This window comes from Alexandromys fortis, unplaced genomic scaffold (assembly GCF_014885135.2).
Source record: "Alexandromys fortis isolate MF-2015 unplaced genomic scaffold, M_Fortis_MF-2015_v1.1 scaffold_4, whole genome shotgun sequence".
Classification (NCBI taxonomy): Eukaryota; Metazoa; Chordata; class Mammalia; order Rodentia; family Cricetidae; genus Alexandromys; species Alexandromys fortis.
In genome coordinates, this window is record NW_026067944.1 from 31,276,416 (window position 1) to 31,294,725 (window position 18,310).

Here is an 18,310-nt window from a genome sequence, read left to right on the forward strand (position 1 = left end):
CATTTTCTATATTTTTTAATTCTTCTATACTAAATGCACCAATTTAAAAAAAATAAACAGGAAGAAATCCATATTGTGACTTTTTTGTCCCCAATTCCATAGTTCTACTACAAAACACAGGTGTTTTTAGTGTCTTCCAAGCAGACGGTGCATGAAGGGGGTTGGTCCTTACAGAATCTGCCAGGTCATTTCCAATGCACCCATCCAGAGTTTCTTTGAAACAGTAGGTCTGTCAAGGATGCTTAGCCTCATTGGGATGGATGAAGATGATGTGAAGCCAAAGTATTATACGCTATTATACACATGTGCATCACATGTTTTACTTCTCAATGTGATGGATATCTGGGGGCGGATTAAAATACGGACAGCAGAAACAACTTGTAATGTTTTCTAGGTAAAATCTAGGGGGATAACATCTGTGTAAAGTCACACTATTTGACATTTTCACACCCAGTCAAGATCACACTGCTGCTGAAGTTGATCCTTTTGTTGTTGTTGTTCATTCTAAACATAGGTGAGATCATTGGATTATCTGGGATATTTACTGTGGCCACCATGGGACTTTTTCTAAATTCTACAAGTTTTAAACCAGGAGTTGAAGCATTTCTCCTTGAGTGAGTAGCTATTCTTTATTATTATTATTATTTTGTTTTATACACTGGAAGCTAAGATATTACAACAGCTATCAGAGCTACATGGCGTGATATATACTATCCCACTAATTTCTCTGCAACATTCATTTTTGCACAGTCTTAGACAAAACTTTTCACCCAATCTTGCATTTGCATTGATTCTACATCTCTTTTAGTGAAGACTTCATTGGGCTAGCCCTCTGACTCTGGTCAACAGCCTCCTATCGTCACTCCTAGTGATGTTGATGAACATAAACTCTTCTTGTTTTCAGTTTCCAAGCCCTCCTATGAGTATGCTACTATCCTGCCCAAGCCACTCACTTCCACAGACATATAAATAACAATTACATGATCTCAACTCAGTGCCAGAAATCTATTTAAAAGATAACACTAACCAGGCCCTATTCTTAAGATGGTAGAAATCTAACCTAACGGTGATTCATCCTATTGCTTATTTCATCAGCCTAGAGAAGATCCACTCTATGCTCTGAGAGAGAAAGCATCCCCACTTCCCATAGTTTTTCTCATTCTCTCGGGTCCTCCATTTGTCACAACTCTGCCACCCCTTGGTCAGCCCACTGATCCTGTCGTCCTTCACTGACTCACCCATCATATCACTCCATCCCCCTCCTCCTCTAGGTCATTTTGTAACCACGGTATGGTCTTTTCCTCCTTAACATGTGAACTGAGGTGTTGCATGGCAAAGCTGTGGTCTTTGTCCCCTGCCACTTCTGTGCCAATGTCACTTTCACTGCCACTGCTTGGTTCTATCACTTAGCGTTTCGGTATCAGTGTGTGATTATAGGACCTTTTTACTCTCAGTGTTTCTAGTTCTGTGGAGAGTGGTTTCTGGATGTTTAGTCCCTGTGTTATGCCATGTTGCGGATGATTGTACACTAGTTCTTTCAGACTCAGCAGAAAAAAAGCAAGTTATTAATTGACACAAATAAACTAATTTAATTGCTTTAAAATTACCTGTTTACCTAGATTGGTTTGCCTTTCTTCACAGTTCAGGGTTAATCCTTGTTGAGCGTTGATAAATGCCACGTTCTCCTTCGTTTTATGGACAATTGCATAATGTCTCATATAAGTAAGAGGCAAGCTTTATAATAAACATGTTGTTAATATAACTATGTTTTATTCTTCTCAAAAATGCAGATTCTGGAATTGTCTGTCCTTCATTAGTTTTCTTATGGTGTTTACTTTCATTGGACTTCTAATCCCTGCACAAACATATTTGTATATATCATTTTCTGATGTATATTATTCATTAAATATCTACTTCACACTGATTGTTTTAAGGTAAGAATACCATCTGAACTGTGTTTATCGTAATTTATCTGATGATTATTTTCCAAAATAACAAAATTATTTCATACCTCAGATTGAACTAGTTGGCTCTAACTTCTCCAGTAAACCTTGGCATAGTAATGCCCAGGAGTTTTGACAAATTTTCCATGAATTTTAGAGTAATGCCAACACTTTGTAAACTTTCTGGAGATAAAAAAAAAGCTTTATAATCTACTATGATTTCTAAGAGGTAAATATTATTAATATTTTGTATGTTTCATTCTCTATTTTCTATCTTTGTTCAAAATTTCTACCTAACACTAGAAATTGCATCTTAGGATTTAGCGCAATATTATCTTATCATTTCTTGAATTCTAAATTAAATTGGAATCAGCTCTTTAAGAAATGAGAATTCTCAACAGAAGAATCTCAAATGGCTAAGCACCACTTAAAGAATTGTTCAACATCCTTATCTATCAGGGAAATGCAAATCAAAATGGCTCTGAGATCATCTTATACCTGTCAGAATGACAAAGACATTTATCATCATGGCAATTGTCATCAGAGAGCCTTCATCCAGTAACTGATGGAAGCAGATGCGGAGATCCACAGCTAAACCCTGGGCTGAGCTCTGGGAGTCCAGTGGAAGAGGGGGAGGAGGGACTGTACCAGCAAGGAAGGTCAAGGTCATGAAGGGGAAACTCACAGAAACAGCTGATTCAAGTTCATAGGAACTCAGGGACTCTAGACCAACAGCTAGGGAGCCTGCATGGCACCAGCCTAGACCCTCTGTGTGACAGTTAGTTGTGTAGGTTGGGTATTTGTAGGTCTCTTAGCAATCGGATCAGGACCTGTCCCTAGGGTATGAGCTGGCATTTTGGAATCTACTCCCCATGTTGGGATGCCTTGCCCAGGCTTGATGCAGGGGGAGGGGTTTGGCCCTGCTTCAACTTGATATGCTATGCTTAGTTGACCCTCTTGGGAGGCCTGCCCCTTTCTGAATGGAGGAGGAGTGGATGCAGAGCTGTGTAAATGGGAGGTGGAAGAGGAAACAGGAAGAAAGGAGGGAGGGGAATCTGTGGTTGGCATGTAAAATAAATGGAAAAAAAATAATGAAAAAGGAGTTAACCTAAGAACTGCTCTAAGAACTAACGATCATGTTAGACTTTAACATTGTGCTAAGTTTTCCTTTAAGCTGAAAAATGAAGTTTATATTTATCTAAAATTGAGTGCCAAGCTTGATTTAACAAAAGTTTATATTCATGAATGTATTATAATTGTCCTTGAAAGAATGATAACTTCATATGGAAAAACAAAAAACCCAGGGTAGCCAAAACAATCTCATACAATAAAGGAACTTCTGGGAGCATCACCATCCTTGACATCAAGCTCTATTGCTAAAGCTACAGTAATGAAAACAGTTTGGTATTGGCATAAAAACAGAGAGGTTGACCAATGGAATCAAATCAAAGACCCAGATATTAATCCACACACCTATGAACACCCAATATTTGACAAAGAAGCAAAAAATATAAAATGGAAAAGAGAAAGCATATTTAACAAGTGGTGCTGGTATAACTGGATATCATCACATAGAAGAATGAAAATAGACCCATATCTAGCACCATGCACAAAACTCAAGTCCAAATGGATCAAAAACCTCAACAACAAAAACAACCACACTGAACCTTATAGATGAGAATGTGGGAAGAACACAAACACATTGGCACAGAAGACTACTTCCTAAATATAACCCCTAGAGCACAGACACTGAGAGAAACAATTAATAAATGGAACCTCCTGAAACTGAAAAGCTTCTGTAAAGCAAAAGACGCAATCAACAAGACAAAATGACAGCCTACAGAATGGGAAAAGATCTCACCAACCCCGTATTAGACAGAGGGCTGATCTCCAAAGTATGCAAAGAACTCAAGAAATTGGTCATCAAAAGAAACAATACAATAAAAAATGGAGTACAGACCTAAACAGAGAACTCTCAGCAGAGGAATCTAAAATGGCTGAAAGATACTTAAGGAAATGTTCACTATCCTTAGTCATCAGTGAAATGCAAATCAAAACAACTCTGAGATTCCATCTTACACCTGAAGATCAAAAACACTGATGACAGCTTATGCTGGAGAGAATGTGGGGTTAAGGAAACACTCCTGCACTGCTGGTGGGAATGCAAGCTGGTACAGCCCCTTTGGATATCAGTATGGCAATTTCTCAGAAAATTAGGAAATAACCTATCTCAAGATCCAGCAATAACACTTTTAGGTATTTACCCAAAAGATAGTAAACAAGACAAAACGACAGCCTACAGAATGGGAAAAATATCTTCACCAACCCCACATCAGACAGAGGACTGATCTCTAAAAGATACAAAGAACTCAAGAAATTGGTCATCAAAAGGACAAATAATCCAGAAAAAAAAAAAAGGTGAGTTACAGGCCTAAATAGAGAACTCTGAACAGAGGAATGTAAAATGGCTGAATGACACTTAAGGAAGTGATCAACATCCTTATCCAACAGAGAAATGCAGATCAAAACAATTCTGAGATTCCATATTACACCTGTAAGAATGGCCAAGATCAAAAACACTGCTGACAGCTTATGCTGGAAAGGATGTGGGGTTAAGGGCACACTCCTGCATTGCTGGTGGGGATGCAAGCTGGTACAGCCCCTTTGGAGATCAGTATGGCAATTTCTCAGAAAATTAGGAAACAACCTACCTCAAGATTCAGCAATAACACTTTTATGTATATACCCAAAAGATGTTCAATCATACCACTAGGACATGTGCTCAACTATGTTCATAGCAACATTGTTTGTCACAGCCAGAACTTGTAAACAACCTAAATGCCCTTGACCAAAAAATGAATAAGGAAAATGTGGTATATTTACACAATGGAGTACTACACAGCATAAAAAAAAATTGGCATCTTGAAATTTGCAGACAAATGAATGGAGCTAGAAACCATCATACTGAGTGAGGTAACCCAGAACCCAGAAAGACAAATGTCATATGTACTCACTCATAAGTGGCTTTTATACATAAAGCAAAGAAAACCAGTCTACAAATCACAATCCTAGAGAACCTAGACAACAATGAGGACCCTAAGTAAGAGACATACATGGATCTAATCTACATGGAAAGTAGAAAAAGACAAAATCTCCTGAATAAATTGGAAGTTGGGGACCATGGGAGAGGATTAAAGGGGAGGAGAGAGAAAGGGAGGAGACCAGAGAGAAATATAATACAATCAATAAAATAAAACATTGTGCTAAGCTTTCTTTTAACCTGAAAAAATGAAATTTATATTTATCTAAGATTGACTTCTTATGCCAAGCTTGATTTAACAAAAGTTGATATTCATGAATGTGTATATAATTGTCCATGCTGAAATATAGATTTATTGAAGAAGAAAAAAAAGAAATCAGAATGAAAGCCTACCTATAAATGTCTTCCTTTTCCCCGTGATAATTTCTGCAGTCCCTTTTCCCAGTCTTAGGAGAAAGAAGAGTCCACATCACATGGGGCTATACACTAAGAAAATTGGCCTCAACTGCAATCTCACAGCTACCTGTCCCTCAAATAGCTAACATTCTGCTTCCATATAAGAAAATCAGTTAAATTGTTGACATCAACCCACTAATTCCAAATATTTGTCCAAATTATCATATAAAATCGGTATGGCGGAGTGTCATGGGGAATAGGGAAGAACTGGACAATACAGACAAATTGAGCAAGAAGAAAATCTGTAAGGAAAACGCATCTCCCATCATCTTCTGTTAACCCTTCTTATTGAAGCCTTATAACATGTCTAATGCTTGTCTTCCACATGTGAAAGCAGCACCCCTTGCATGATGCAAAGTCACCTTACCACTGAGCAGTGCAGAGAAATAACAAGAACATGTCATTCTCTCTGTGAGTGTCTCTGTGGCACATGGCTCCCTTTGGAGCCCTGATAATAGTGTATGAAAGATGGCTCATTGGGAATACTAGAATTAAGCAGCAAGACATTTCCACCACAAAGATAACTCAAAAACGTGCTTTGTCTTCCAGACTCCTGGTGTTTCTACTAATGAGCCCCGTTTTGTCTCGACTTGGTCATGGGTTCAGCTGGCGCTGGGCGTTCATCATGGTCTGGAGTGAAATGAAAGGGACACCGAACATAAACATGGCCCTTCTGCTGGCTTACTCCGACGTCTCTGTTGGCTCCGAGAGGGAAAAATCTCTAGTAAAGAAAGCTGCATTTTCCTGTTTGAATATTTGATTGAGAGTGTTGTTCTGTATTGAACGTGACTTTGTACTACATCCCACGTGGCATCCCTAGAGAGAGGGTTCTTGTTTTGTGGTTTGCTCATTCCGAAAGTTGTGGACTAACCTATAGGGAGAGCCAAGAGACAAGGGACTGAGTGAGGCTTCTGGCATAGAACACGCAAGACTAGGGCAGGAAATCCAATAATTTTCATCCCCCTTCCAGTTTAGAGACACCCAGCCTTCTTCACAGGTCTAGGGGGTTTCAGATGAAGATGAATTAAAATCTGTAAGTCATTTTAAACAGCAGCTGTTGCAGGGCATCCACTCCACAGTCTTTATTTACATATTCTAGAATCCATTCATTCAAAGAGGGTTCTCGCTGAGTGTTGGCTCTATTTCCTTATGTCACTCCATGGGTTCCATTTAATAATGTAGGAAACAAAGATTTGGTCAGTTAGCGTTGTCTAAGTAGTGTCTACTGCTGTCGGGGTCAGTCTCCAGCGGTGCAGGGCTTTGAGAGGAATCCATGGAGTCAACATAAGCCAAGATTTTCTGTCGGAGGGGGTTTAGGGAAAAAGACACTTACACTCCATTGATGGCTTTTTTCTTGATTTTCTTGTCTTTCTATGTTCTTTCCATGTTCTTTTTTCTACTGTACACTTTTTTCTACAACTTATATACTTCAACAAAGTTTTTTAGGCAATTAGGCATTACAATGTGATTATATTCTATTTTTAAGTGAATTATAATGAACACCTGTAAAAACATGTTTTTAATTTTTCTTACATGATTAAGCATATTATAGGTGAAAAGTAAATTAACCCAAGAGCCTACATACATTCACACCCAAACAACTTGGTGTAGACTAAGTGTGTGGGCAGAAAGGCATTCTTCACAGTCATGTGTTTTTTACTGGCAGGCTGCATTTTACAGTTACAAAGAAAAAGCCAATTACTTTATTACTTATCTTGAAAAGTAATATTATAAGGAATCTTAAAGAAACCACAAATCTAAACTTATATAAATGAAAAAGGATCAGTCAGCTCTACTTTAATCTTTAGGGTACATTAAAGAAACTCAAAATATAAAACTCATTAATAACTTTTTATATCAGGCGACTGAGGGCAGAAATGGTCATAAAAAATTAATCATTACCTTTGGTTTTCAACCAGTCCTAGCAAGAAAAGTACATTAGCCTATGGTAATTGGGTTGTTTCATTCTTGTTCCTGACCTTAAAGAGTTCCACATTTAACTATGTGCCTTTTGAAAACTCCAGATTGTCTTCTTGGGTTTTTTTACTACAAAGCTATTTAAACAACAAAAAAAAAAAATCTTAGTCTAACTTTGTTGATTTCAAAGCTTTGTTTCAGCTGTGATAACTTCTGAGCTCCGAACCCGTGAACATATCTCCTAACATTAAGGTCAAAAAAATCTAAACTATCTGGGCTAAGGGACTCAGTTGTTATTATTAATTGTCAATAAATTGAGCTACAATCTAGGCAGCTCCTTAGACGAAACTAACAGACCCTGGTTGTGTGGCATTTCCTTGTATTTATTTTTATTCGTCAAAACTCTGTCTAAAACATCTTTATTATTATCAATTAGATAGTACAGCTTGGGAGAGAGCCATCTTCTTGACAATCCACAGGTAAAATGCCCAGTAGAACGGAATGTTTCCAAGAGACGAACAGACTCTAATACAGGCAGTGCAGAGCTCCCCACATCTACCCACACTAGGTTAGATTCCAGAGGAATATTGCACTAACAAGCATGTAAAATCACAGCAGAAGGCAAAGACATTCTGGGTTCTGTAGTCCCATGGCTTTGCCTAAATAAAATTCACCCTCCTGGTGGGCTGACACCTTGGGCTTCCTTTGCCGCCTGCTGCTCCTCTGACATAGTCACCAGCAGAGCCCTAACAGACGTGATAGTGTTTCTCCCTTTACTGTATCTTAAAGTGCGATTATTGCAAAGAATCTTGCAGGCCTCAAGAGGGAAGCCAGAGTCCTGACACTGTTTTTGTTCGTTTGATTGCTTTCTGAAAACATGGCTGGAGATGGATGTGTGCAAGAGTATAGTGAGTCCCCAGATCACTTTTCTCATGCCCAACATCCAGCTTCCTCACTTAATACAATCGTTTGTTAGCATATAACAACCCAGTTAAATTTATAACACAGAATATATTGTAATAAATAATCCTGAATACTTATTTAATGTATTTTTTCAATTCTAGATATTATTTCATGGAGTGTCAGTATGCTTAATTACCCTGATTATCAATAGATTGATTTTGCCAATGGCAGTTACAAAACTAGGTAAGCTCTACTGTTTACTATGGTGAGAAAAGAAAAAAATTATTCCAAATATCATTAGAAGTGCTAATAAGAAAATACCCATCTAAATGCAAGTCAGATTTTCTAATTGAAGCACTGTATAAAAATTATAAATTATTCAGGCTAATAAAGTTATTTCATATGATTATTTACATTAACCTTATGTAGTTAAAGAGTAGTGTAAGTTCATCCAATTATTCAGCAAACTTTTTGATAAGAATGATTTAAATGCTAGACACTATTGTAAGAATTATTAGGTTCTCATGACAAAATACAGATGAGGAAGTAATTGAAGAAGGCATCTCAATGTCAACATGTGGCCTTCACATACAACCACACAGACGAGACAAGTATCCCTGTTAGTAGCTGAATACACTCTACACATGCATAAGTGCTGAATAAGGATAAGAACTAAGGAAATTTTATAATTATATCAAAATCACGTCCTTCTACTGTTTGTAAAATCTATTCTTTGTCCCTAAGGTCTTCGTGATGTAACATCAACAAAACATAAATCGGTTTATTATACATTCCAACACTTCCAAGAGCTAACCAAGTCTACAGCCATGGCACTCAAATTTGACAAAGATCTTGCTAATGCTGACTGGAACATGGTTGAGAAGGCAATTATACTTCAAAATCCATATGCAGTAAGCATACAATAGCTCTCTATCCACTAGAGTAAATATGATTGCCATTAAGTGTAGATCAAATTGTAAGTATTAATTCAAATTCAGAATGTTCATAATTTTAATTCATAGGGAAGTATATTGGCCAGTATATTATTTTCTATAATAGTAAGGAAAATATCTGAAGACTTTTTATGGGTATTGTGTTACAAAGCAGAAGCACCAACCCATTTGACTACAGAAGGAATACATGTAAATTGGAAACAGAGAGCAGCTTATTGGCTTTGCCTTTTAAAGATAGTGTAAAAAAGAAGAAAGCGAGGCCCAGAAAATGTTCTCTTTTCACCAGATCAGGAGAGAGAATGGTCTTACAATCACTTATTTGTTCACAGTTCATTTAAGTTGTTATGTGTGCCAAGCACTGGTTACAGCCTAGTTTACAGTCAGTTGTATCTTTGAAGAAAGCAGAAGCCAAGATCAGCACCAAAAAGTTCATCTGTGAGTGAAAAAGCACTATCTATAGCTGAGAAATACCTTAGGATCTCCAAGATCAGATTTACTCATCTTAAAGGGCTCAGAGCATCAGTCTGGGCTACAAGAGAACCTGATGTTTTCTTTCAAAGCCTTAAATCATAGCTGACATGAAGGAAAGAGTCTACAGTGTTCCTGGGTCTTCCCAATGTCACTCTTCTCTTCCAATGCCTTCTACCGTGTCCGTTTTCATTCATTTTCTGGTTAGACAGAAACTGAGCTGATTCCAAGGCTTTCCTCAGTTTTGTTGAGTATCTGATTACAGTGTTTTGCTGACCTGCTGCATCAGAATTGTCTGGAACACTCCGGAGCTCCCTGCTCCCACAGGAGATCCTGATGCATGCTGTGGTGTGGAGCATTTCCACTCCACTCCCCATCTGGTCATAAGGCAGTGCCCAGGCCATCGGTCTTGACGCTTGATTCGTTTTGGGAGCAGATAATCAAATGCTAGTATTGTCCTCTTTATATCATGGGGTGATTACTGCATTATAGATGTGGCCCTTGCCTCACACTCAGAAGACCTGGTTTATATTCTAGCTTTTAACTAATTGCTCATTTTAAAAGCAGAGGACAGAACTCAGAGCCTTGCACTAGGAAAGCACACTACAACAAAGCTACATCTCCAACGTAAGTCATGAAGGATGACCTTGCAAACATATTCTGCAGCCCACAAAAGCCTTGAATTGCCATCTCCCTGCCTTAGTCTCCCCAGTACAATAGTTCTCAACCTGCAGATCATGACCCCTTTGGGTTTACACAACCCTTTCACAAGGGCTGCCTAAGACCATTAGAAAACACAGATATCTAGTTTATGATTCAGAACAGTATCAAAATTGCAGCTATGAAATAGCAGCGAAAATAATTTTACGGTTGGGGTCACCACATCATGAGGAACTGTCTTAAAGGGTCACGGCACCAAGAAAGTTGAGAACCACAGCCCTAGTAGCTGGAATTAGAGGGCTGTCTCTGTAGGTCTGTTCCATCAGCTTGAGCGAATGATTTCCTCCGAACTTCAGCTTACTCCATTGGCAAATTTTCTAAATTCGTATCTCTTAAACTCATGATCACTTTTTTTTTCCTGCCTTAAATGATTCGTTTAAACCAGGGAACATCAATCTCTAAGAGCAGCAGACGTAGGGATTGTTACCCAGCTCCCCCAGTTCTGCTGCAGTGGGTGATGAGAGTATGTGTGTTTCCAAGGGATGCTGAGGCTGTGAGGAAACCACATAGGACCACTAAGTCAAAGTGTGACTTTCTATGTGATAGCTTTTATAAGCTCTAGAATTTCACAGAAAGGAAAGGTGCAACTCCTTCCCCACCACCTGTCAATTATTTTATCTCCTAGAACTGAGTCAATGGTTTGGACACTTGCGCAAATGTGGAGCACTAAGATATTTTTATATATCTATCAGATTTTCTGTCATGTCCCCCCAAAAATCTAATGTGAGATTGTAGATGTTTCTGCTAAACAATACATTAATATTCATGGATTGTTTTTGTTTCTTTTCATGTGTTTTATTAGCTGAACCAGGAAGAAACAACAGAGCATCAGAAGGTGAAGTGTCCCGACTGTAACAAGGAAATAGACGAGACCCTCAACATTGAAGCGATGGAGCTGGCCAACAGGCGTCTCCTCTCAGCGCAGATAGTTAGTTCTCTTCTGCAACGCCTTTAAAAATACTGGGGACCCAAAACTGGACTGGGCAGATTTTCCCTTGCTCAATATATTTTGATTCTGTCCACCTAAGAATGCTATGCAACACCCACCACCAGTGTCTGGGGGAATTCAGAGAGAAATGAGAGAAGAGTGAAAGAGACAGTGAGGGAGTGAGGAAAATGGAAGAAGAAAGAAAGGAGGGAGGGAGGGAGGGAGGGAGGGAGGGAGGGAGGGGGGAGGGAGGGAGGGAGGGAGGGGGGGAGGGAGGGAGGGAGGGGGAAGAAAGGAAGGGAAGGAAAGGTATTCAAAACAGATTAAGGAAAGGTTGTTTAATTTGAGAGTTTCAGAGATACAAATGAACGCCTTTAGCTGGCTCTAAGGCCATGTCCTCTAGGATTTCTGTCCAGTTATTTTCCAAAGGTTTCTACCATATCTTCCAGTAAATGATAGAGGCTGTGGGCTATTCATGACAACTCAAGTTGGCAGACACTTCCTTTGTAAACGCCGTATAACTTCATAAACGTTGTAAACCCTCAAAGCATGTAAGTGGCCAGGTCCCCAGCTGAGGAGCTCCAGTGGCCAGGCGCCTCCCTGAAATTTCCCTAAGGGTCCTAACAGCTGTTTCCTAAAGGTGATAACCATCATTCCCAGTCCCAAATTGTGCCAGAGGTGAAGCCCCACCCTACAAGAAAAATCCACACTCCTGATCTGGCTCCAAGGTCAAACCACATAAACCCTCCAAATCCCAGGCCACCCTGGAAAGTGCCTCCCTGACACACAAGAAAACCTATATAAATCTCATGTTCTGCCCAGTTCTCTCCTGCTCCTCACCTTTGCGGAGGCAGCTACCCTTCTGGGTATTTCCCTCCCAACAAATCTCTCCTGTGTGAGGTTTGTGCCATGTAACACTGTGGTCACACCAAGGTCGTTCCTTGGCTCTGGGCTGCCAAGATACCTTCCCATCTGGGTTGTAACACTTGCAGAGACTTTTGTGCTTTCACTCAAAATCTCAGTTAAAATTAGGGCAGTTCTGTAGTGCAGCAGTGAACAGGACTTGGGGCAGTTCCTTCCAACCTAGTTTCAGCTTTCCGTCCAGGTCAGAATCCTGACCACAGGCTGTGACTCAACCTTCCGTAGCAACCACGTTCATTCTTCTCACACATAGAACAATCTGTGGTTTTCACCTATTGCAGCCATTCAGGATTCCAAGCCTCTGCTTGCTCATTCAGCTTAAGAAATGGGTTGTCTATAAAGCTGTAAGTCTTCTCTCTTTGTCAGTAATCAAGGCAGACATGTTCTCTTAAACTGGGCTTCCTCACGAACCTGAGTACTTGGCAATAGCAATACCAGACCCACACTGGGTGAATGCCAAGACTGTCTCATGCTCAAGCCTACCTGCAGACTTTAAACTTGTCGTCCTAGCAAATTAAGGGTTCCCACCTGAAGGGCAAGAATGGCCTCTTACACAGTTAGGTGAGCATGGGGGAAGGGTTTTTGGTCTTTGTTGTTGTTGCTGCTGCTGCTGTTGCTTTGTAGCTCTTCCATCTCTTTGAAAGCTGATGATCCAGGGGATCATGGACCCTGGTCAATGGAGAAAAGTCAATCACCAGGGTATTTATTGCCTTGGAATTCCGTCTGAGTTGCTTCGAAAGTAAAGACAGGGAAGTGCACTTTCTTGAAGGCAAGCCAGCAGAAATGAGTCCAGTGCAGGTCAGAAGGAAACCGGAACAGGATAGACAGCAACCAAACCTCGGTTTCAAAGTAGAGGATTTAGAAAGAAGGGAGACAGGGCTGGTGCTGGCCTAACTCTGAGTGATCAGGCCTGTCTGTTTGACTTGTTTTAACTCTGGTGACTGACTGTTCCCTTTCATTAGGGAATCAGAAAGGGCGTTTGAGTTCATCTCCACCTCTGAAGAAGAATGTGATGGCATACGGGGAACTGCACGCCATCTATTGTTACAGGGCCCACAACATAGAAGTCAGTTTCCTGTTTCTTCTGTGAGACTTCCCAGATTGAAACATTTCAGTGTCACAGAAAAAGCTGTGGAGAAACCAGCCACTAGTACAACTGTATAATCTATATCTATCTGAATATGCCGCTCATGCAAGATACTATCGTAAAATCAGGACAGCAGACTATTTCCAACCTACTTCTCCAAATGTTTGGCTCAGCCTCCCCTTTTGCATGAAGAGCTGCCACCCACTCCTCACTTAAGTCAGCAGCATCCCGAGACTGCCATCTAAAAGCCCAAACCTCAGCATCTGCCGCGTTCTTGCTGCCTGTCTCCTTGATGCATGGCCTGCTCACATACAGGCAGACACACTTGATCGTCTTCAGTGCTCACCTTGCCGCGTGGCTCAGCTTCTCGAAGCAATGTGCTTACCACACAGTTTCTGCAATTGGGCTTCCACCCCACAGCTGCCACCAACACCTGTTTCTGCCCCATTCCTATTGCCACACATACTTCATGCGAGCACACACGTACACACGTTATTTCCCAGAGTTAAAAAAAAGACTGTATACTGGTAACTTTTTTACATTGTATTATTAAATTTTACTTAAAATTTGTTATTGAAAATAGATTTGTTTCAGACAATGTATTCTTATTACAATTTTCCTCCCCAACTCCCCCGAGATCCCCACCTTCCCACCCACCCAAATCTATACCTCTCTTTTCTCTAGCTCATTAGAAAACCAATAGTCATATAACAATAATAATGATAATGATAAATGATATAAGTTACGATAAAAAACAAATTGAAATAGGACAAAACAAACAGAAAAAAAAGATCCAAAGAAAAACACAAGAAATACATATAGATGTAGACATGCACAGAGAGAGAGAGAGAGAGAGAGAGAGAGAGAGAGAGAGAGAGAGATCCCAGATAAACTCCAAATTGGAAACCATAGTATACAAACAAAAGACTTGTAAGGTAAAAACAAAAAAAAAATAGCACATATAAAGAATTAGAGGACAAAATATCTCTCGAAATACCATTGAGTCCATTTTGTGCTGGCCATCTACTTCCGGGTGTGTGGTGAGCCCTTCACTTTTGTTTACCCAGTGGAGTTCGTTCCCTGTTGAAGAAAACTAATTTTTGCTTTTTGAGAGGTTGCCAGTTGGAGATAGTTTCTGGATTAGGGATGGGGGCTTGTGTACATTTCACATCTCAGTGCTGGAACCATGACTTAGGCTTTCACAGGCCCTGTGCCTGCTGCCACCATCTCTGTGAGTGAACACATGCATCGGTCCCACTGCTGTGTCTAGAAGGCCATCCCTATTGGCTCGTACAGTCTCTCCCTCTTTTCTTCCACTGTTGCCCCAGCCTCCCTTGCTGGCAGGTCACCACCTGTAGTGCACAGTGCTTTCAGCTGGGTTGGTGATTAGTTCTCTAGTGCCTCTAGTGGCATGCGGAGTACCTTGTATAATCGTGAACACTAGTCAGTAAAGATGAAGGAGGACTCTAGGTGGGAGCTGGCTCAACTCCTCTGTGTTCACTGAGTTATGTAAGAGTTGTTGTTAGGTATAGGATTTTACCATGACTTTGTGCAGAACAACCAATTGCCTTGGCCATCGGGTGGGTTATTTGGAACCTCTTTGGCCAACAACTCAATTATATGTAACTCATCCCCAGCACTTTGGGTTTCCTTTGGAGGCAAATGATTTCTAGTTGGGACTCTGTCTCCTCTGTTACTTGGTGATTCTGTTTAGCTTTCTTTCACACAAGTATGTATTTAAAGAAATTTCTACTGTATTAGGTTTCCATACAATCCCTCAAATGAACCCTAGTTTTAGCTGTATCTCTTTCCTTCCGTCCCTCATTCCTCTGCCTCCCCATTTCATCCTCCCATTCCATTCCCCACTCTCTCTCCCATCCCCATAAATCCATAGCTATCTAGGGAGGATTTCTCTAGGAAGGGACATAGAATAAATTTTACTTTTTAATAAGAGTTAATTTTCCCTCCCATGTAAGTCTAGTAAAGTAGCAAAATCCCATACATCTAATAATGTATGTCTAATACTGAACAGCATAAGATGAGGTGCATAGTTGGTACCCAATATTTGTCCACTTAAACCTCTCTGAGAAATATCTGTATTTTATAAGAAAAAGCAGTCAGGCTATTTGGACATCTTAAGTCTCTTCATCTCTGGCATTTCTTTTGGTGTTTATGCTTTCCCTGCATACCCTTCCCTGACACTTCTTTCCTTCTTTAATATGGAAATGCTCGGTGTTTTTGTTCCTTCTGCCTGTTAAGCTAACTTTGAAAAGCATATTTATCTGGGCAAGGTGACACATGCCTCTTTTTAAGCACTGTGGAGGCAGAAGGCAGGCTAATCTCTGTGGGTTCCATGTCAGCCTGGTCTATACAGTGAGATACTGTCTCCAAAAAAAGCATATATAACTTTATCATAAACTATGAATTATTATTTAGCTACCAATTTCTTTTTAATTATTTATTTATTCAAGATTTCTGTCTCCTCCCCGCCACCGCCTCCCATTTCCCTCCCCCTCCCCAATCAGCTCCCCCTCTCTTGTCAGCCCAAAGAGCAGTTAGGGTTCCCTGCCCTGTGGGGAGTCCAAGGACCTCCCACTTCCTTCCAGGTCTAGTAAGGTGAACATCCAAACAGCCTAGGCTCCCACAAAGCCAGTACGTGCAGTAGGATCAAAACCTAGTGTCATTGTTCTTGACTTCTCAGCAGTCCACATTGTCAGCTATGTTCAGCGAGTCTGGTTTTATCCCATGCTTTTTCAGACCCAGTCCAGCTGGCCTTGGTGAGTTCCCAATAGAACATCCCCATTTGTCTCAGCGTGTGGGTGCACCCCTCGCGGTCCTGAGTTCCTTGCTTGTGCTCTCTCTCCTTCTGTTCCTGATTTGGACCTTGGGGTTCAGTCCTGTGCTCCAATGTGGGTCTCTGTCTCCTTTCATTGCCTGATGAAGGTTAATATCCAGGAGGATGACTATATGTTTTTCTTTGGGTTCACCTTCTTATTTAGCATCTCTAGGACCATGAATTATAGGCTCAATGTCCTTTATTTATGGCTAGAAACCAATTATGAATGAATACATCCCATGTTCCTCTTTTTGGGTCTGGCTTACCTCACTCAGGATAGTGTTTTCTATGTCTGTCCATTTGCATGCAAAATTCAAGAAGTCATTGTTTTTTTTTTTACTTTAGCTATCAATTTCTAATTAAAAGCATTACCATAGACTAATTTATAGTAAATATATATGTATATATTCTTTTCTTTTTCTCATTCTTCCTATAATTTTATTTTTAAAGAAGAAAAATAGCATATGAGGCCCTGTACCAATGGCTGAGGACATAAATATTAATTTAGTTCAGTGTTCTAAAACAATTTTACTTCCTTCTCATGGCTTTCTCTTTAATTTTATATTCGCCCTAATAATTTCTTTACTCTGAAAACAGTCAGCTTTTTATACATATACCCTCTTAAATACACATTCTTCAAAACATTGCTATTATATTTATCACTGATATTTTCAACATTTTCAAACAGAAACATCTATAAAATTTACCTCCCATTGATTTAGTAGTTAGTCGTGCCTAAACTTTTGACATTGCAAAATGCCATTATCATCTACAGAGCTCATACCTAAGAATCATGCAATCAAGTTACCAAAAAATATCTCTCTCTCTCTCTCTCTCTCTCTCTCTCTCTCTCTCTCTCTCTCTCTCTGTTTCGTGAAAATGATTATTTAAAAATTTAGATCTTTCTAGTTTCTAACCACTTTGCTATTAACATTTCTAAGATTTCATGGTGTCCATATTGTTTTCAACTTCATCAATTTTGCCAAACAAACTGCTATTTTTAACTTTAAGGCTAATAATAATATTTTAATTATATATAATTTCTTTAATGCTGTTTAAAGAAAAGATTGCTGCTTTATTGAAACATGTTTCTTTAATTGCACTGAGGATGAAGCCCAGGCCCCTTACATGCTGGGCAAGTGCTCAGCCATGGAACCGGATCCCCAGCCCCAAGAGCAGTTTTTAAATCCCTCATTCCTACAGCTAGTGGATTTATCCTTCTAGTACCCTCCAAGAGGAAAAGAGTTGTACTCTCGTCATTGGTTGTGTACAGAGTACCAACTACAGACCCAGGAACCTTCCATCACATTCTACATTCCAGCTTAGAAATGTATCCTATGCAGTGATTCTCAACCATCATCAGCTCGCATCGGTCAGGTACCACTCATCCAGTGATGGCTCTCACAGTCGCTGAAGCTCAGCAGACCATCAATAAACACAGTGAAGGGGTGACTATATCATCAAATAGGTAGAAGCCAGCAGAGTTGTGTTGTGAAATATTTGGAAACATAGGCTTAAAAAAAAGATGAACCAAGGTCACTTTCATTGTCAGTATTTCTAAATGCCCTTAATATTCTAATATGCACCAGGAGTTTGTCAATGGGACACAGTTTGTAGCAACCCCAGAGTTATTTTTCATTGAACTCTACTTTTTGGAATCTTGGGCAAGGACTAGCAGTTCCAGAGTTTCCCGCAGAAGCGGGTTATTCTACCCAAAGGCCCAGATCTACACTGTGTTGACATACTGACCCGGATTCTGTAGAAAGATTCTTTCTGCAAGCATGTTAGGTCATTTGGGGAGTTTGCCTTTTTTATCACACATCCTTTTTTTTCTATTAAGGAAGGAATAAGTTATCATTGTGCCCAAAGCATGTAATAATTTGACTCAACACTTCTTTCAGGCGAGCTACCAAAGACAGTACAGGAACGAGATCCTATCCCAGAATGCAGTGCAGTTGTTGGTAGGTGCAGCTGGAAGCTTTGGTGAGAAGAAGGGAGAGTAAGTACACTGCCAAGAGAGGGCTTGACCCTCAGCCCCTGTGTGCAGGAGTTTTCGTGCCTGTGTGTTGTAACCTCTGGCTATCTGGTATCATATGCACAAACCACTCCCTGCTTTGCACCCCACTCTCAAACTGAAT

At 40.0% G+C, this 18,310-nt stretch overlaps 1 protein-coding gene across 1 annotated transcript in view; it reads left to right on the plus strand.

The window, feature by feature from the left end:
* Positions 1–18,310, plus strand: part of Slc9c1 (solute carrier family 9 member C1) — an 86,633-nt gene that overhangs the window by 16,435 nt on the left and 51,888 nt on the right. Inside the window, exons 7-13 of the mRNA XM_050149091.1 lie at positions 515–614; positions 1,791–1,934; positions 5,989–6,163; positions 8,421–8,502; positions 9,004–9,170; positions 11,203–11,328; positions 18,074–18,171. Coding sequence (XP_050005048.1) covers positions 515–614; positions 1,791–1,934; positions 5,989–6,163; positions 8,421–8,502; positions 9,004–9,170; positions 11,203–11,328; positions 18,074–18,171 — 892 coding nt within the window. The remainder of the gene's footprint in view (positions 1–514; positions 615–1,790; positions 1,935–5,988; positions 6,164–8,420; positions 8,503–9,003; positions 9,171–11,202; positions 11,329–18,073; positions 18,172–18,310) is intronic.